The 20,434-nt window shown below is 41.3% G+C and overlaps 1 protein-coding gene across 2 annotated transcripts in view; it reads right to left on the bottom strand.

Moving 5' to 3' along the window:
* The window catches only part of LOC105482186 (dual specificity phosphatase 16), a 92,847-nt gene that overhangs the window by 5,360 nt on the left and 67,053 nt on the right, over positions 1-20,434 (bottom strand). For both annotated transcript variants that reach the window (XM_011742208.2, XM_071072189.1), the window contains 2 exons: positions 8,210-8,369; positions 287-410 (listed from right to left, as the gene is read on the bottom strand). In XM_011742208.2, the coding sequence (XP_011740510.2) occupies positions 287-410; positions 8,210-8,369 (284 nt within the window). The remainder of the gene's footprint in view (positions 1-286; positions 411-8,209; positions 8,370-20,434) is intronic.

Below are 20,434 nucleotides of genomic sequence, written 5' to 3'. Positions count from 1 at the left end.
ATAAACTCATGTAACAGGATAGAGATCTCTGCCTGCATCTGTTGTTCCTTAAACATAAAAAGTGGCTGAGGATGAATCTGACACATGTGAGGGCAGAATTAATGCTAAACAGTAAAACAGCATTCTTTTCCAATCTTCGCGAGATCATTAAAAAATCCACAGTAACCTGTAAAAAGTGTGACTAAAATAATCATGACCTGCTTTCCTTTGGTTACCCATCCTCATAATTCTTTATGTTTCAGGTCCAATGAAAAGCCAGTCACAGAAGACAGTTTCCTGCCCTCACCTGTAAGCTTCATCTAAAGACATGTCCATCCTCTTCATGATGTAGGCAATAGCGATGGTGGCAGAGCGGGAGATCCCAGCTAAACAGTGCACTAGGACACATCCATTGGAGGCTTTTGCTTTCTCTGTATGAGTCAAATGCAAGAAAGGTCACTACTAACCATTTTGTTCAGCAGTGAAATCTTGTTTCCATTTACTTACTCAATGTCTTCCACCTGAAAACCTCTACGCACATCTCCTCTGTGTACATCATATTTATCCTTGCAAATTCTTTTCAGGAGATAGGGGAAGGTAATTCCCTCACCACTGACCCCAGCAGGACAACTGGGGTCCAAAACTATTTGTTAATAAGCAATCTGTTAATAAGCTATTACTAACTCGGGTTTCCTGGCTTATGTTAGTAATTTCCCCTAAGATATGGGTAATGTTTAATTTATTCCTGTTATGTGACACAGAACTTTCCTGCCCTCACCTGTAAGCTTCATCTAAAGACATGTCCATCCTCATGTAATCAAATTTTCCCTGATTACATAAGAGATATAATTACATTTATTAATATTATTACTATTATTTTGAGATAGTCTTGCTCTGTCGCCCAGGCTGGAGTGCAGTGGTGTGATGTCGGATCACTGCAATCTCTGCCTCCCGGATTCAAGTGATTCTCCTGCCTTAGCCTCCAGAGTAGCTGGGATTACAGGTGTGCACCACCATGCCTGGCTAATTTTTGTATTTTTAGTGGAGTCGGGGTTTCACCATGTTGGACAGGCTGGTCTCTAACTCCTGGCCTCAAGTGATCCATCCACCTCAGCCTCCCAAAGTGCTGGGATTACAGGCGTGAGCCAATGCCCCTGGCCTCCTTATTTTTCTTCAGACAACTTTTCTGTATGTCATAAAATGGCTCAACTTTATTTATTAAATTTTAGAAGAACACCTTGTATATGCTATGAATCAGGTTTAGCCATTCACTTTAATGAGATCCAAGAGAACTTTTATCCCTTCCTTGATACCCAGGAGGTATTGTCTTTGTTGCATTACCTCAATTCCCCACACCACGGTGGAAGGACTCATGGACACTTTGTTAGAACCAAAGAACCAGGGAAATCCAGGCAGTGCTGCCATCTCTCACTGCTGAGGGGCTTAACAGTATGTACATGTGGTAGGGGATGAGGTTATTCCACACAGCCTGGAAGCTACTAACATTTTGACCAGTTCCATGACTACCTTAATTCTAAATAATTACATGTGTGCTCAGTCATGAAGCTGAATTCTCCCTTTTCATTCTTGGTAGATACTACCAAACGTCTACTGAACCTTCTGTTAAAATTCTTACGATTCACAGATATGCAATGAATCTTGCTTTGGCAGCTAAATAATACAAGGCTCTTCAATCTCACTGCCTATGTTATAAATATACATAACTTATATAAACTTATAAGTTTCTAGTGCAATGATTATTATATATAACAATTATTCATCATATATAAAGCAACATAGAGGTTTTGGGTAGTATATGAATAATCAAGCAGCAAGCAGCTTCCTTCTAGATAGGGAAACCAAACACAATAAAACAATAACAAATGAATACCAAGCAACACTCAAACAAAGAACTGTATGCTATACAAATAAGAACACAGAAACTCATGTACACAGTCTCATGCCTTCCTGTGCCTCCAGCATCCCCTTCCTTCTCAGCTATCATTTATCCCACGTTACTCTCAGTGTTTCCTTCCCCTTCTGCCCCGCTGCTAAGAAGCTCAAAGCTAAGGTTTCTACTCAATTTCAATAGGAAGTAGCAATTCAGATTTTTTGTCAGTTACTGTACATTTCCTAGCCCCTTATTACTTGATTATTGCTCCTTTATCTCATTTTAATGAGTATGTGTGAGAATATGTGTATGTTTTGGTTCTAACCTATTATTGAAAACTGCTTCAAATCCTTACTGGAAGTAGTCTGAGTTTTTGTTTTTTAACGTTGACAATACTCTCTCATTAATTTTAATAATTATCTCGGCCGGGCGTGGTGGCTCACGCCTCTAATCCCAGCACTTTGGGAGGTTGAGGTCAGTGGATCACCTAAGGTCAGGAGTTCAAGACCAGCCTGACCAATATGGTGAAATCCCATCTCTATTAAAAATACAAAAATTAGCTGGGCATGGTGGTGGGCACCTGTAGTCCCAGCTACTCAGGAGGCTGAGACAGGAGAATTGCTTGAATCCAGGAGGTGGAGGTTGCAGTGAGCCAAGATTGCGCCACTCACTCTAGCCTGGGCGACAGAGCGAGACTCCGTCTCAAAAAAATAAATGAATAAATAAATAAATAAAATTAAATAAAATACTCTCAAAAACTAGATTATAAGGACCCAGAAGGATCTTGCTTGCTTCTAACAATCCCCCAAAAGATTTAACACTAGGCACATAGTAGGCATCTAGCTGATACTGGCTGATACATATTTTTAAAGCGATTTTAATAAAAAATAAGAAGGCTGAAAGGAAATAAAACAATGACAGTAACATGTGTTACAACGTTGAGGTTATAGGTTTCCTTTTCTCTGTTTTTCAAATTTTCTGCAATGTGCTTACAACTGTTTTTATAACCACAACTCTTTTGATGACGTCTTTTAAAAATGAAAAAAACAAGTGATTATACTGGAGTTGAGGTTCATCAGCACGCATCTTGGGAGACATGAGCCCTAAACTGTGTCTTCAAGCAAAGGAATTAATACACACAGACCTGGCAGAGAGGAGAAGGGAAATGTGTGCAAGAAAGCCCTGTGGTGGGACTGAGCAAAGTGCTCAGAAAACATCCTGCCTTGGAGAAGTAACCAGAGAGAAGGTTTCAAAGGCGGGAAGCAGGTGTTGGAGGGTGTTGGGAATGTTAGGCTAAGGGCTACATTTCTTTTCTGAGACAGGGTCTCACTCTGTTCACCCAGGCTGGAGTTCCATGGTGCAAACATAGCTCACTGTAACTATGAACTCCTAGGCTCAAGCGATCCTCCTGCCTCAGCCTCCCAGCTAGGACTACAGGTGCACACCACCATGCCTGGCTAATTAAAAACATTTTTTTTTATAGAGACAGGATCTTGCTATGTTGACTAGGCTGGTGTCAAACTCCTGGCCTCAAGCAATCCTCCCGCCTCCGCTTCCCAGAGTGCTGTCATTACACACGCTGCACACGGCCAAGGCTACCTTTTTAATGTACAAAACTAAGGAGCCTCTTCAGGTTTCTGAATAAAGAACAAGAAGGCAATGATGATGAAAACTGGAAACGGGCAGGTGGCCATTACTGAAATTAAGGCTAAAATCTAGGTTAACAAAGGGGAGAGAGAACTGCACATGAAAAGGGCAAAGATGTAGTGAGGATGGGAAGTTACAAAGGCTAAAAAGAAGGAAGTCATAACTAAGAGGGGTTACAGAGTCCAGCTCAAAGGACAGAAAAAAGGAGAAACTTCAGGTAACAATTTTTAAAATATTTATTAACAGCCAATTATGAGTCCGGTACTTTACAAGGTGTTCAATGCACATAACGTTGTCTATTTTACTTATTTTTATTTTCTCTTTTTGGTTTACTTTTTTTCTTCTTTTTTTCATTTTACATTATCTATTTTAATCCTCGCAGTATTCCTATAAGGTTGGTATATTATCTTCAGTTTCCAGATCAAGAAACTGAAATGCACAGAAGTTTGAAGTAACTTACTCAAACCACTTCACTTAATAACCAGGGTAGGAAGGACTCAAATACAGACAGTTTGCCTCCAAAATACATGGTCCTAATCACTTCTCTATGTTGTGTCCATGCAGTCACGAGTTGGGCATGGGAGAGCTGGAGCAAGAGCCCAGGAGACAGTGAAGAGGAAGCAAGAGGCTGTATACACAGCTGGGTTTGGGGGCACCTCATGAGTATCCCATAATACAAATGGGCAAACTCTGTTACTAGCACATTAACTAAAAAGAAAGACAAAACTCCACATAAACCTGAGTCCCTCCAACAAACCCGGAGACTTACCAGAATCTAATCTAACTAACAAAAAGAAAAGAAAAAATCCCTATGAGCCTGTAAGTCATTAAGGGGGTACATCATACTAACCATGGCTTAAAACGCCATGGAGGAGAGGACTAGCAATTATAGTGAATACGGGCTGAATTCAAAAAGTGGCCTGGAGATTTTTGCCTTGAATTACTTGGGTGGGATAAGGATGATGGCTCTAATAGGACCAAGCAAATGAAATACTGGTAAGTATTTGCAGATATTACAAATACATTATAGTATGTGTTTTGTGTGCATGTGTTTAACCAAGTTACAAAGCAGTTAAAGTTCTTTTGTATGAATGAAAGTGACATGATGACCCCAGTATCTCTCATTAAAGGAGAAAATAAGTTGGGAGCAAACTTATTCATATTCTCTCTTCTCTTCTAACTCTTTTCTACTAAACTTTAAGCTTTTTCTCCTAAAGCCTACATATTGTCATGACTTAAGAAAACCATGTTCTTTTCTAGATAGATTTTGAAATCTGATTTTTAGCTGAAATTAGAGCCAGTGTCTCTGGATCAATGTGACATGCAATGGGAACGTTAACCATAACTGGTTTTGTTTTTTTTTTTGAGACGAAGTCTCACTCTGTTGCCAAGGGTGGAGTGCAATGGCGTGGTCTCAGCTCACTGCAACCTCCACCTCCCAGGTTCAAGAGATTCTCCTGCCTCAGCCTCCCAAGTAGCTAGGATTACAGGTGCCTGCCAGAACACCCAGTAATTTTTATATGTTTAGTAGAGACATGTTGGCCACACTGTCGCAAACTCCAGCAACCTCAGGTGATCCCCCCATCTTGGCCTCCCAAAGTGCTGGGATTACAGGCATAAGCCACCACTCCCGGCCAATTGTTATTTTTAAAGAGGCAAAAACTGAATGATTCGTTGAATGTTGTTTAGAAGTACAATGGGAGGGTGTGTGTTAACTTGTGGGGGTTTGTGATTTATTTATTTTTATTTATTTATTTATTTTTTGAGACAGAGTCTCATTCTGTTGCCCCGGCTGGAGTGGAGTGGCACGATCTTGGCTCACTGCAACCTCTGCCTCCTGGATTCAAGCGATTCTCCTGCCTCGGCTTCCCAAGTAGCTGGGACTACAGGCGTGTGCCACTACGGCCAGCTAATTTTTGTATACCGGGTTTCACTATATGTTGGCCAGGCTGGTCTTGAACTCCTGACCTCAGGTGATCCGCCTGCCTTGGCCTCCCAAAGTGCTGGGATTATAGGCGTGAGCCACCTGGCCATTTGTTTGTGATTATTTTAATGTGAACTAAGTCATTTATCTTCACATGTTTCATAGAATGAAACCTAACTGAAGATGAAACCCTCAGAAACCTGGAAATCTTGAAAAAAAGACAAGTGTTTTGGAATTACTCAATGTTCCAAAAGCATTAAACAGAATATTCCCCTCACAGGTGAAAATTATAGTACGGGGCTTAATACACATATTTTCAATTTTTGTTTTTGAGACAGGGTCTGGCTGTACTGCCCAGGCTGGAGTTCAGTGGCACAATCTTGGCTCACTGTAACCTCCACCTCCCGGTTCAAGCAATCCTCCCACCTCAGCCTCCCAAATAGCTGGGACCACAGGTGCACTGGTAGAGACAGGGTTTTGCTATGTTGCCCAGGCTGGTCTTGAACTCTTGGGTTCAAGTAATTGCTTGCCTTGGCCTCCTAAAGTGCTGGGATTACAGGCATAAGCCACTGTGCCTGGCCAATTCCACTTTATTTTTATTTTTTTTATTTTTTGAGATGGAATCTTGCTCTGTCACCTAGGCTGGAGTGCAGTGGCGTGATCTCAGCTCACTGCAAGCTCCGTCTCCCGGGTTCACGCCATTCTCCTGCCTCAGCCTCCCAAGTAGCTGGGACTGCAGGCGCCCGCCACCACACCATGCTACTTTTTTGTATTTCTAGTAGAGACGGGGTTTCACCGTGTTAGCCAGGATGGTCTCCTTCTCCTGACCTCGTGATCCACCCGCCTTGGCCTCCCAAAGTGCTGGGATTACAGGTGTGAGCCACCACCACGCCTGGCCAATTCCACTTTTTTTTTTTTTTTTTTTTGAGAGGAGTATCGCTCTGTTGCAGGCTGGAGTGCAGTGGTGTGATCTCAGCTCGCTGCAAGCTCCGCCTCCCGGGTTCACGCCATTCTCCTGCCTCAGCCTCCCGAGTAGCTGGGACTACAGGTGCCCGCCACCACACCTGGCTAGTTTTTTGTTTTTTTTTTTTAGTAGAGACGGGGTTTCACGGTGTTAGCCAGGATGGTCTCGATCTCCTGACCTCGTGATCCGCCCGTCTCGGCCTCCCACAGTGCTGGGATTACAGGCTTGAGCCACCGCGCCCGGCCAATTCCACTTTTTTAAAGGAACTGGTTCTTTTATTTTTAATTATGGTAACCAATTCAGAGTATTTAATTATGGATTAGAGTGCTCAAACTTATGTAACTGGGGAGGAAAAAATTTCTTTTTTTGTTTTTTTTTTTTTTTTTTGAGACGGAGTCTCGCTCTGTCACCCAGACTGGAGTGCGGTGGCCGGATCTCTGCTCACTGCAAGCTCCGCCTCCCGGGTTTACGCCACTCTCCTGGCTCAGCCTCCCGAGTAGCTGGGACTACAGGCGCCCGCCACCTCACCCGGCTAGTTTTTTGTACTTTTTAGTAGAGACGGGGTTTCACCGTGTTAGCCAGGATGGTCTCGATCTCCTGACCTCGTGATCCGCCCGTCTCGGCCTCCCAAAGTGCTGGGATTACAGGCTTGAGCCACCGCGCCCGGCCGGAAAAAATTTCTTACATAGGGCCAGGTGCTGTGGCTCACGCCTGTAATCCCAGCACTTTGGGAGGCTGAGGTGGGCGGATCACAAGGTCAGGAGATCAAGACCATCCTGGCTAACACGGTGAAACCCCATCTCTACTAAAAGTACAAAAAATTAGCCGGGCATGGTGGCGGGCGCCTGTAGTCCCAGCTACTCAGGAGGCTGAGGCAGGAGAATGGTGTGAACCCAGGAGGCGGAGCTTGCAGTGAGCTGAGATCCGCGCCACTGCACTCCAGCCTGGGCGACAGAGCGAGACTCCGTCTCAAAAAAAAAAAAAAAAAATTCTTACATGGAACATCAAGAGTCGCACATGTGGTATGTTACTAAGGAGCTAGTAGTGTTTCTCCTCTGTTCAGCCACTGTCCACTAAAGCCACATTCCAAATACACGTCACCAAGTTACCACCCAGCAGATCTGATCCTGTGGCACCAAAATGCCTCAACAGTACCCAGGGGCCAGAGAAGCTCCAGAATTGAACAGGCCCAGGAAGCAGAACAAAGTATGGCACAGAGGAGATACTGTCAAGACCACTGCCAGGGAAGTGACCAAATGAGAGACAGAGAGAGAGAGAGAGAGTGTGTGTGTGTCAACATTCTATTAGATCAAATATTACCTGAAATTACTGGCATGTGGACCCCGGCTTAGACACACTGACATAAAGACTTAAATGTAATGGGATTTGTTTTCACAAGATTTGACTTTTCTCTGTGGAAAACATAGCAACAAGGCAACAGGGAATATTACCAAAGTTTCCCAAAGGCTTGTGTAGGATTTGGAAAAGTTGGAGGAAGAATTTAACCCTAAAAGCTTAACTGATTTTCAAACACTTGCAAATATATAATTACAGATCCTGTGAAGCTTAACCTTGGTGGTGTTAAATGTTAGCTAGAATGTCACAAGGTCAGTCCTTAGGGACAGTGTGACACACACGTCACCTTGACCACTAGATGAGTAAGCTGCACCACGTGTTATTTTCAGACTTTTGAAATCTCTGAAATAGGCTCCTTTTCTCTAAAGAAAAAAAGGGGGGCTGAGGGGGTCCACCTACACATGAGACGATCACCCACAGGACCTGTAATATTATTTGAGCTACTTACCAATGAAATCTACTGATTTGTCCAACCATGGCAAAATTTTCTCACAAAAGCTGTCATTCACAGGCACACGCAGGAAATGAGACTCAGGGATAAAGTCAGGCTTTGGACAGGTACTGCTGGCATTTAACACATAACCAATCCCATTCTGCTGCATCAGCTCCTATGGAGAGGAAGAGCAGTTAAAGTGACTAATAATATGGTAAACATGATCATTCTGAAAAAGTGAAGTTTAATGCGATGATAAAAATGCCCAGTTTCCTTGAAATACAACTCATTCAGATCAGTGAAGTCCAAAAACCCAGCAAAATGACATATAGACAAGTTTTAAGAAAAAAAAAATTTAAGAACAACAAAGGCTATTTAAAATAATATGCTGGAAGCCCACACATCATTCATATAGTCAAATCTCTATTATCTTCATTACTAGAGAAGTGGAACAAAGAATACAAAAGAAAACAACAGTTTATACGATTTTAGAATATATGGACACACAACATTTTCTTCCCACACAGAACACGCTGGTTCTCTAAGATACAGTTCTAGTCATTCTTCTCACTCTAAATACTCTCTTTGAAGGCTGCACTTATTTATATAGCCTTAATTACCAGTTCTACATGCTGATGGCATGTGTGTGCATGTGTGTGTGTGTGTGTGTATCCCCTCTTAAATTTCCAACCCATATCTCCAACTACCTACTGGCTATCAGGATGTTCCACAGGCCCTTCACATTTAAAATGTCAGAAACTAAACATACTCTCTTTCTTCCTGTTCTGCCCCCAACTCCTGCCTCATCTCTGTAATCCCCAAATTGGTTTAGGGTAATAACATCGACCTAGCTAGCTGAGCTCGAAAATAAAATGGGGCTTTCTCTTCCCCATGACCCTCATCCAACTAGCTGCCAAATCCTTTTGGAATCACCTCTTCCATTGATCCTCTCCTCTCTATACCCATTCACTGCTCAGTAGCCAAGATAACCAAAAAAGTCACCAGGAGCTCCTGAAGTTTGCAGTGATTTTCTCTCCAAACCATGTTCTGAACAACTAGAGGAATCTCTGTTATGATGAACTCCCGGCTGGGTGCTTTATCCACATTCTTTTCATTTCCTTGAGTCTCATTCCCTGCTCCTGTCCCATACAGCACCCCCAGCATCAAATGTATACCCGTCCTCTGTGCTTCTGTTCACACCGTTCTCGTGCTTAGAAAGCCCTGTCCTCCTTCCGGAAGACACTCTTCCCACTCTTCCTACTTTGTGTAACCTCATCTATGAACTCTTTCCCACTGATGCATAATTAACCATTCAGTTCCCTGTCCTTCCAAAGTACTTTGTTCACACCATTAATTAAGCACCTAGCATAGTGTGTTAACATTAACAGATAATTCTCATCTCCCCTGTTATGTAATGAAGTAATGAGTGAGATCTTGGACCGAGTCTTGTTTTCGCACCTTCAGCCCAGGTATAGAGTTGCACTCAAAACGAATCTGTTCAACTGACATCCATCCACCATTTAGCAGGCAAGCCCACACAAACCTGTTTCATTTAGTCATCCCCCTCCTGACTCTCAGGAGATGTTCCAAGCCTGGAATAATTAGTCTAAGCCATCTTGGTCATTTCTTCCTTCTCTTGGAATACTACCTTTTCTACAAATCTTTTCCAACTACCTGAAAGAAAATTGGCAATTTTCTTCCTATATTATCCTTCTGAAACATGCCAGTTCCCTAATCTCTTCATTTACTACATTTGGCACAATAAATATACTTTATTTTACATAAAAGGTGAACAACGGCCGGGTGCGGTGGCTCATGCCTGTAAATCCCAGCACTTTGGGAGGCCGAGGCAGGTAGATCACCTGAGGTCTGGAGTTCAAGACCAGCCTGACCAACATGGAGAAACCCCATCTCTACTAAAACTACAAAATTATCCAGGTGTGGTGGCACATGCCTGTAGAAGAATCACTTGAACTCAGAAGGCGGAGGTCGTGGTGAGCTGAGATTGCGCCATTGCACTCCAGCCTGGGCAACAAGAGCAAAACTCTGTCTCAAACAAACAAAAACGTGGACAGCATAAATCCAGATTGTGTATGCAACCATCTCTTGTTGAGATGACAATGTCAATAAACAGCTTTTGGAACTAGGTGGATTTCTTAGATTGGCCAACACCCTTCAGATATGCCAGAGCCCAAGTCTTCTGATGGTCTCATGCTTCTGTTAGGTTAACAATCAGGCTACATAGATCTTAATGGTGTTTACTACAACCTTTAAACTTTTGTACATGTGCAAAGGTTACATTTGTTTTTCTATGTGTGAACCCAAGCTGAGTGTATCTAGTACTATCTGATCAACAACAGGGTACAGGAACTGGTTCAGGATACAGAAGTGGGTCACTGGAGTTAAATTAAATCAGCCTTTGGGGACTTTCTCACCAATAGTCCTTTCTACCAATGGTACTACAGATATGTTAAATTAATAGTAAAGGAAATTAGTAATATCCCTATCCACTCAATTCAATAATGAAGATATTACAGAAGTTTCTGAGAAATGAGGTGACTCTAATAGTGTTATATACTGTACACAATCAAAAGACAACAAGAAATTCTAAGAGAAAACATGTTGCAAGTCAATAAGAACTGTCAAAATTGATTTTCCATAGAAAGAATACAACGATGTACACTTCTGACAAGTAACCTTAATAGCCTACATTTTATAGAAATTACAACTTAAACCTATATTAAGTCAAAAAATATTTATTGAGTACCTTTGTTAGAGACCTATTAATTATACAATGACACATGGTACTGATTAAGAAAATGATATCTAACATTTAATGAATGCCTACGATGTGCCAGGTACTGTATTAAGCATTTAAATGGACTGTCTCATTTAATTCTCACAACCACCCTTTGATGTGGGTTCAATTATTGACCTCTTGGGGTTAAGTGATCCTCCTGCCTCTGACTCTTGAGTAGCTGAAACTCCAGGCATGTGCCATGGTTCCCCACAAATTTTTTAAAATTTTTTTGTAGAGACAGAGTCTCGCTATATTGCCCAGGCTGCTCTCAAACTCATGGCCTCAAGCGATCCTCCTACCTTGGCCTCCCAAAGTGCTTGGATTACAGGCATGAGCTACTACATGCAGCTAGTAAAATATTTTAAATACAAAATGAACTGAGAAAAAAATTAATTTCAATGGCTTTATTTATAAAATTTTTAGCTTAAAAGATCTATTGATTAAATCTACTATCCAGATGCTACCTGAAAATTTTTTTGGAATAATAAGATGGGACTTGATAAATAAAACAAGCACAATTTTTAAAACAAACAAACCAAAAAAACAAACAAACAAAAAACCAAATCCTTAAATACTAAATATAATTTGGCTACTAAATTAAATATCATAAATAAGTGCCTTCTCATCTGGATTAGTAGTCAGTGGAAAAAGTCAATTAAGGGGGAGATCATTAAAAATGATACATACATACTCAAAACATTGTTTTAACTGAAAACAAATAAATGGACATGAACACACTGATTTCTGATGCAGGACCACAGCTTTTTCTTGTCTAGTTTAGCTGACTGGAGTTCCTAAGCAAATCACACCTAAATGCATCTACCACTTACAGTTTTCATTTTTTAAAGAAGAGCAAGAACTTGTAAAGCACTATCAGTGCCAAAGCCTTCTAGATTATAACCGTCCCCCAAATACTTTACAGCTCCCTTATTCCCACCTAATTTGACATATATACATATATACATATATACATATTATATGATTCATCTTGTTTGTAATGGTGAAATTGAGATGGAACTATAATTATGAAGAATGAGTCTGATTATTTTGTGGAATAAGGATATATATATATATGAAGCAATCTGTCCTTCCTGAATCTTTCCAAAACACCTAACTTAGGTCACAGAAAAACATCTCTCCTCCTTCACATTTCATTGGTATATATATTTTAATTAACATACATAATTATAATAACAAGTCCAGTGGCCTAAACAAGTTCAAGAACAAACACAAATGATTCTTGGTAAGTATGCTATTCAGATGGTGGAGGCAGACGTGCTACAGCAAAGAGCCTACTCATGCAGCAGGCATTCACCTGCCAAAGACATGGGGAAGAGATGAAGTGGAATCTCTGGAGTTGGTTAAGAAAGTTTCTGAAGTTTCATATAACTGTTGTTAGTTTGCTCTCTTGATTTTTTTTAGATTTTTTTTTTTTTAACAAATTTCCATACAAACAGCTGGGAAGGGATCTTAATTTTTTTGGTGTTTTTAAGAGACAGGGTCCGACCACGTGGTCCAGGCTAACCTCGAACTCCTGGATTTGAGTGATTCTCCCGTCTCAGCCTCCCGAGTAGCAGGGATTATAGGCGTGTGCCACCATACCTGATTCATCTTTTTGTTTGTAATGGTGAAACTAAGATGGAACTATAATTATGAAGAATGATTCTTTTGTGGAATAAGGATTGCTTTTATTTATAGATACGTGTCAATGACTTCTTACTAAATTATAAAGAGATATTTATATAATTCATTCAGTTTAGTTTCAGCATGTTGTATAAAACATACACAGCTGAGTATTTACTCTGTCCTACAATTAAACATCACAATCTTTAAGCTTCTAGAGAGCAGTCATCATATGCTGTTAAATATTTAGCTCAACTTTGTGCTAAGTGTGCAAATACACACTTTCTACTGATTAGATAATCCTTCTTCACCGGCCTTCAAAGATCCTTCCAACACCGTGGCCTCACAGTTCTTTGAACTCCTCATCTTGGCCACTCACTCCCATGAGAGCTAGCCTGGTCTCTGTCACTACCAATAACCACAAACCCTCCATAAGCTTGATTTCATGCACCCTACTCTTGGATGACTCTTCCACTTTCCAGCTCACTCTCTCTTACACTACACTCCAGAATCTCAACCCCTGCAGGAGGACCTACAGTCTGATGATCTACCAATTGTCTCTGTCCTTCATCCCCATGATGTCTGCCTTCCTTGCCCAGCGTAAATTCTATCATCAGTTATTACAATCACTCCTCTCCTTTTACCCTAACTTCCTCTGCCCTCATCAATTGTTCGTACTCACTTGGCAAGATTACAACCTTAGTTAAATCTAGTTCTCCACCTAGTCAGCACTGCCCATACCACTGAGCATGGCCACAGAAAAACATTCCACAATGCTACCTGATTTCACTTTCAATTCATACTCCTCAGCAATCACTGTATTTCCCCAGTCCATTCACTTTTTCTCTTTCCCATTTGCCATTCTATCCATTTCCCTTTCTCTTCAAACTCCCTCTATGTCCCCACTCATCCTCACTCATAGCTGAAGAACAATCTTGCTTCCTACTACAATGGAAAAATCGAAACAGTCAGAAGCAAATTTTGATAGACTTCCATCACCACATTTACCCATCTCCCAGCAAATGCACCTAGATACTCTGCCTTCCCACCTGTTGTTCTGGATGAACTGTCCACACTCGTAAGGCCAATCTCTCTGCTTGCTAAATAAATTCATCCCCTCTTGCTCAAGAACATAGCTTTGTGATTCTCCTTTCTTCTACATCAATTTTCCACTGCACAGGATCATTCTTTCTACCTGCAATCAAACAAACCACTATTTCTCCCACCTTAAAAATATCTCCTCTCAGCTTCGCTTCTCCCTCCAGTCACTACCCCATATCTTTGTTCCTTCAAAGTCCTTGAAAGAATCCCTCTACTTGGTATCTCCAACTCCACTCCTCCTGTTACCTCCTGAACCCACTCCATTTAGGCTTTCACCCCCAACACTCTACCAAAACTGCTCCATGATCACCAGGGATAGTGACGTTGCTAAATCCAATGACCAATTCTCAGTCTTAATCTTCCTTGACCTAAAGTACTACTTGGCACACTTGACTGCTCCTTCCTCCTGGAAAATACATTGTTTATTTGCCTTCCTGATTATTTGATTTCCTTCCTTCCTCAATATTTACTTCTGAATATTCTTTGTTGGGTCATTTTCAACTCCCCAGACTTTCAGGGTGGGAGTGCTCACAGCTCAATCTTTTTCTCATCTATATTTTGCCTCTTAGTAATTATCTGATCCCCTCTTAAGCACTGTCTGTACGTTAATGACTCCCACCTTTATACCTCCTCCCTCAGGGATCCCCCTGCCCCATTCATACATCCGTCTGTCTACTCAACATCTCCACTTGGAAGTATAACAGGCATTTCGAAAACTCAGCATGTCCAGAACTGACTCCTGCTCTTCCTACAGACTCCATCTAACGGCAACTGCATCTCCCAGTCTCCTTGACACCTCTTTTTCACACACCCCTACCATCCAATCCTATTGGCTGTACCTTCAAAATAGAGCCCAAATCCCACCATTACTGCCACCTTGACTCCAACGCACTACCAGGGAGCCTCCTAACCGGCCTTCCTGCTTCTCTCCAGTAGGAAATTCAGCCTGTTTTCAACACAAACGCTAAAGTGATCCTAACAATGTAAGTCAGATTACGTTGCTCCTCTTCTTGGAACCTTCCAATGACTCCCTCTGAACTCTCTTTCTCAGAGTAAAAGCTCCTGTCTTTACAAGGCCTACGTAGAAGTCTTGTATTGTCCGGATCTGCTCCCATTACCTCTCTGACGACACTCTCCCATGCTCACTCTGCTCCAGCCACACTGGCCTCGCTCTTCCTTTAGCATACCACATGTGTTTCGCCTTGGTGGCTTCTTCTGCCTGTACTGCTCTTCCTCCAGGTATTCAAATGGCTCACTCTTTGACCTCCTTGGAGTGTTTGTTCAAATGCCTCTATCTCAATGAGGACTACTTTGATCACCCATTTAATTACAACCCACACCTCACAGGTATTCCCCAGCCCTCTTACCCTGCTTTCTTCATAGCACTCATACTGTACTATACTATGTAATTTACCTATTTATTATGCTTCCTATCAAGTTTCTTTCTCCTAGGATGTAAGCTAATGAAAGCAAAGATTGTTGTCTCATTTACTGGTGTACCCCAGCACCTAGAACACTGTTGGGCACATGGCAGAGGCTCAATAAACATTTGTTGGGTGAATACATGAAGGAACCCTTATCCCTGAAGCTGACTAAAATCAGTATCTAGTAACTGGTTTATTAGCATCTTCTAATGAGAAATCTTCATATGCGTTCCTTGTACATTTTCATTTTACAAGTCACTGTAAAATATCATTAACTTACATTCCATTCATTTCATAATTTATGAGACTATTTTTCCTGGGTTGAAAATTTTAGTTTCTCAAATTCATAAACGGAAGATTTTCTGAGTAAATTAACACAGTAAATTAATCTGTGTTTACTTAATTTTTAAGGACATGTACATTTCATACAAGTTGCCCTGGTTACAAATTAGGATATAACTATTTTGAAAAATAATCACCAAGGGCTTACTACACATCAAGGTACTCTGGGGCATAAAAAAGCAAGTGTTCCCACTGAGGGATGAATAGTCTACTAGCAAATGTAAGACAGTTGCACAAATAATGATGATACAAAGAGGTATCCGATGAATATAATGTAGCAGGATAAACAAAATGGCATTGGAAAACAGGAGTAAAAACAAAGGGAAGCATTCTGAGAAGACTATTTATAATGGGAACTAAAACTGTCAGCTGAAGCTCAGATGGCGGTAGAGGCATTCCAGATGGGTATAGAAAATGAATGGGCCAGGCGCGGTGGCTCAAGCCTGTAATCCCAGCACTTTGGGAGGCCGAGACGGGCGGATTACGAGGTCAGGAGATCCAGACCATCCTGGCTAACACGGTGAAACCCCATCTCTACTAAAAAATACAAAAAAAGTTAGTCGGGCGAGGTGGCGGGCGCCTGTAGTCCCAGTTACTCGGGAGGCTGAGGCAGGAGAATGGCATAAACCCAGGAGGTGGAGCTTGCAGTGAGCTGAGATCCGGCCACTGCACTCCAGCCTGGGCGACAGAGCGAGACTCCGTCCCAAAAAAAAAAAAAAAGAAATGAATGAAGACCAAGGACAGGACAGAAATATCTGGGGTGCACTCACTAGGCGTGTCCAGACATTGAAAGAGGATGAGCAGAGGAAGAGAACAGGAGAGGTAAGAACTAAAAAGGTGGTATTAGGTCCTAGAGGGGTCTTAAATATCAAGCTAAAGAGTTTTACCGCCAAGCTACAGAACTTTATCAAATGCCATACTGAGAAGACTGATCGATTTACTAAAAGCAAACTCCTAAAGGATCTCTTCTTATAAACAATTCATTAGTGGTTAGTGTGGAATCTCAGTGTGGCAGGGAATAAAGTAAAGTACATGGGTAGTGGCCCCAGAAAAACCAGAGCACAGCCCAGCGCATTACCACTCATCGCCTGGGTGATCTTGGGAAGGTTACCTAACCTCCGGTAGCTTTAATTTCCTCACCTGTAAAATAGGGCTAATGATGTGTATTTTGTAAAGCCAGTATGAGGACACATAATATAGAGTCTCCTAAAATGTTAGCTCTCTTATTTTACCTTAAAAATTGCTTGTAAATTGTATGGTATGTGAATTATATCTCAATAAAGCCATTACAAAAAAAAAAGCCCATGGTGTGTATTTTTCACTAATCCAAACTATCCTTTCTCCTAATTGGTGTTAAGTAGGGAAATTACACTGAATACAGCAGGTGAGGTTCATCTACAAAGTGGAAGACATAACCCCCCGACGGATTTAAAAGAATGATTCTACTTTCAACACACAGTTGAGTAAACTTTCAAAAATGATTATCTGTGAATCAAGAAAAATTTAATTTTATTACTATGATTTCCATTCCCAACTTTTCTCCCTTTAAAACTTTCTCTCTCCTAACCCTGAAATAAACTTTCTCCTGTAGTCGGAATAATTTCTAAATATGAGTTCTATGATCTGTTGATGCAGACTGTGAAGTAATATAGAGAGAACAGATTAATATATGTCCTTAATGAAACTGCTCTGTTTGGTCAAATTCTCTATGTTCAGTGAGGCTGAGGACAGAGATCTCATTAAATAACCACAGGCACTGCAATTCTAGATAAAAGAATTGTAATTTTTCTTTCCGAAGTCAATTCCATGACTAATTTTGCATGTGCCCACCCATTTGACTTCAAAACTGGCCTCAAGTCCTACTTAACTCCATCAAGCCTTCCTCAAACAACAAAACGCACTGTATCCACTACTCACCCTGGTATGCTACATAGTCTACCCTAAGATGACAGTGACAAGTGTCCCTATAAACCAGGAACTGTGCTTGGCATATGCCATTTCATTTGAATGTTACATGAACACCAGGAGGCCAGAGTTATAATGGCATGTAGGTAAAGAGACTGAGATGCAGTAACAGCTAAAGTGATACAGCTGGTAAGGTGGAGAACTGGGATGCAAAACTGTCCACCCCCAAAGTTGGCTCTCAACCATCATGCCGTGCTGCCTCTGTGTTGGGAGGGACACTGTAGTCACCTTGTCATGTGGATTGTTGTTTAATGAATAGGTCTTGCCTAACCAACCCACTTGAACACTGTATGGTGTTCTACACACAGTGACATAATAGACATTGAAGAAATATTTTACTGATTATTTTGACAGCCTTTTGTGTTCCTAGATCATATATTTCCACTGGAAACCCTGAAAGCATTCTTAGCCTATATTGTGTTTAGGCTATTTGTTGCCTAACTCTTCTAAGAAAACAACAGAGAAAGGAGCAGTCTTCCTACTGCACACCAAGGAGAATAAGAAAGCCTAGAAAAACCAATTTTGCATGTTAAGAGGCTGAAATAAGAAGCTACACAAAGAATGTAGACAGCAGATTATTGAAATGGGGAAGGAGCGGGCAACAGAGCTCCTTTAGAAAAGAAGCTGCAGTGGTTCACCTCAGATACAGTTCTGCTTAACAACTACTCCCGACAGGTAATTCCATCATACGCTGCATATATTTAAATAGGAACAGAAGTCTGCATTTGAAATTGTAACTCATATGAGAGAAAAGCAATCAAGAACGTTTGTCTTTCACAGAATAACCAGAGATTCTTTCTCAAATCCCACTCATTTCAAATATGAACTGGGCATCAGCAGATGACTTTCATTTAGTACAATAAGCTGCTCCCATTTCAGCGCCAGTATAAAGACTAGAGGATGAAAGAACACACTCCGAGAAACAAAAGTACAGTGTGAGGGAAAAGGAAAATAAAAGTATGTTTTTGGTACCAATGACTTCTTATGATCTTCTACAAAAGAACCATGTCTTTAAAACATCAGTAAAAATTAATACATGCTGAGACCTATACTGTCCAATAAGGTAGCCACAAGCCTGGCCACTGAGCACCTAAAATGTGACTACTCCAAATTGAGATGTGCTGTAAGTATAAAATACACACCAGATTTTAAAGACTGAGTACAAAAAGAGAACGCAAAATATCTCAATAATTTTGTATACTGATTGCATGCTGAAATATTATTTGAGATATACTAGGTTAAATATGTTATTATTAAACATTAAAATTAATTTTGCCTGTTTCTTTTAAAGGATACTGGAAAAATTTAAATTATGTATGTGACTTGTATTATATTTCTGTTGGATGGTACTGGTATAGATGATGTTGCAGAAAAAGCAGGGAAAGAAATTCTCAATTGTGACTCAATAGACTTAAGATTTGTCAGCCCTTCCTAACAGCCTGCTATAGAGAATTCCTTTTTCCAGAAGATGGGCGTGTTTGGTGTAACATAAGCATGGGACTGAAAATTACAGCACCCTGGGTTTACATTTGATCTGTGCCACTGACCAGCTCTGAAGTCAATGACATAATCTCAGGTAGGTGACTTAGCTCAGAGCAAACGTATCTCCTAATCCTATTATGAGGGTTAAATGCAATAATACAAAAAGCCCAGCATTTTAAACGGAAAACATGATCTTCCCAAGAAAATTTCTGTGACATGCTTTCAACATATTTTGGTGGCACGTCATTAAAAAAAAAAAAAAAAAAAAAGACTAATAGGCCAGGCACGGTGGCTCACACCTGTAATCCCAGCACTTTGGAGGCTGAGGCGGGTGGATCATGAGGTCAGAAGATCAAGACCATCCTAGCCAACATGGTGAAACCCTATCTCTATTAAAAATACAAAAATTAGCTGGGCGTGGTGGCGGGTGCCTGTAGTCCCAGCTGCTGGGGAGGCTGAGGCAGGAGAATCGCTTAAAGACAGGAGGGGGAGCTTGTAGTGAGCCAAGATCACTGCACTCCAGCCTGGGCAACAGTGCGAGGCACCCTCTCAAAGAAACAAAACAAAACAAAAGACTAATAACATTAGTGGTCTCATGGTTACTGTTTGTAAAGACTTTAACTTCTGAATTTTAATAAAAAGAACTGTACTGTTAGGGAAGATTATAAACTGTTCATCTTTGGAGATCTTTTTTTTTTTTTTGAGATGGAGTCTCGCTCTGTTGCCCAGGCTGGAGTGCAGTGGCTGGATCTCAGCTCACTGCAAGCTCCGCCTCCTGGGTTTAGGCCATTCTCCTGCCTCAGCCTCCTGAGTAGCTGGGACTACAGGCGCCCGCCACCTCGCCTGGCTAGTTTTTTTTTTTTTGTATTTTTTAGTAGAGGCGGGGTTTCACCGTGTTAGCCAGGATGGTCTGGATCTCCTGACCTCGTGATCCGCCCGTCTCGGCCTCCCAAAGTGCTGGGATTATAGGCTTAAGCCACCGCGCCCGGCTGGAGATCTTTAGGAAGAAAAGAATCATATTATTTCTCTTGGAAAGTATAAATCAGGAAGCTCAGCAGGATGATATATAGGTTAGTTTATACTACTTGTAAAAAAGAGGCAAATCTAGTTCTAAAACTCTACTGGATGATGTTGGGGAATTCATGTAACATTTCTGGAATACTGATTTCCTCATGTATCAAATGCTGGTGGCTGACTAAATGATCTCTGAAATCCCCTTCAGCCCTAAGGCTCTTGTCGGCAACGAACCTAGAGGTCAAACATACATTTCTTTCTTTCTTTATTATTATTTATGTATTTATTTATTTAGAGACAGGGCTTTGCTCTGTCGCCCAGGCTGGAGTACAGTGGCACAATCTCCGCCTCCCAAGCTCAAGCAATCCCCCCACCTCAGTCTCCCAAGTAGCTGGAACCACAGGCTAGGGCCACAAAGCCTGGCTAATTTTTGTAATTTCTGTCGAGACGGGGTTTTGCCACGTTGCCCAGGCTGTTCTCAAACTCCTG

This window comes from Macaca nemestrina, chromosome 10 (assembly GCF_043159975.1).
Source record: "Macaca nemestrina isolate mMacNem1 chromosome 10, mMacNem.hap1, whole genome shotgun sequence".
In the NCBI taxonomy this organism is placed as follows: Eukaryota; Metazoa; Chordata; class Mammalia; order Primates; family Cercopithecidae; genus Macaca; species Macaca nemestrina.
This window is presented reverse-complemented; position numbering and strand designations above follow the sequence as displayed.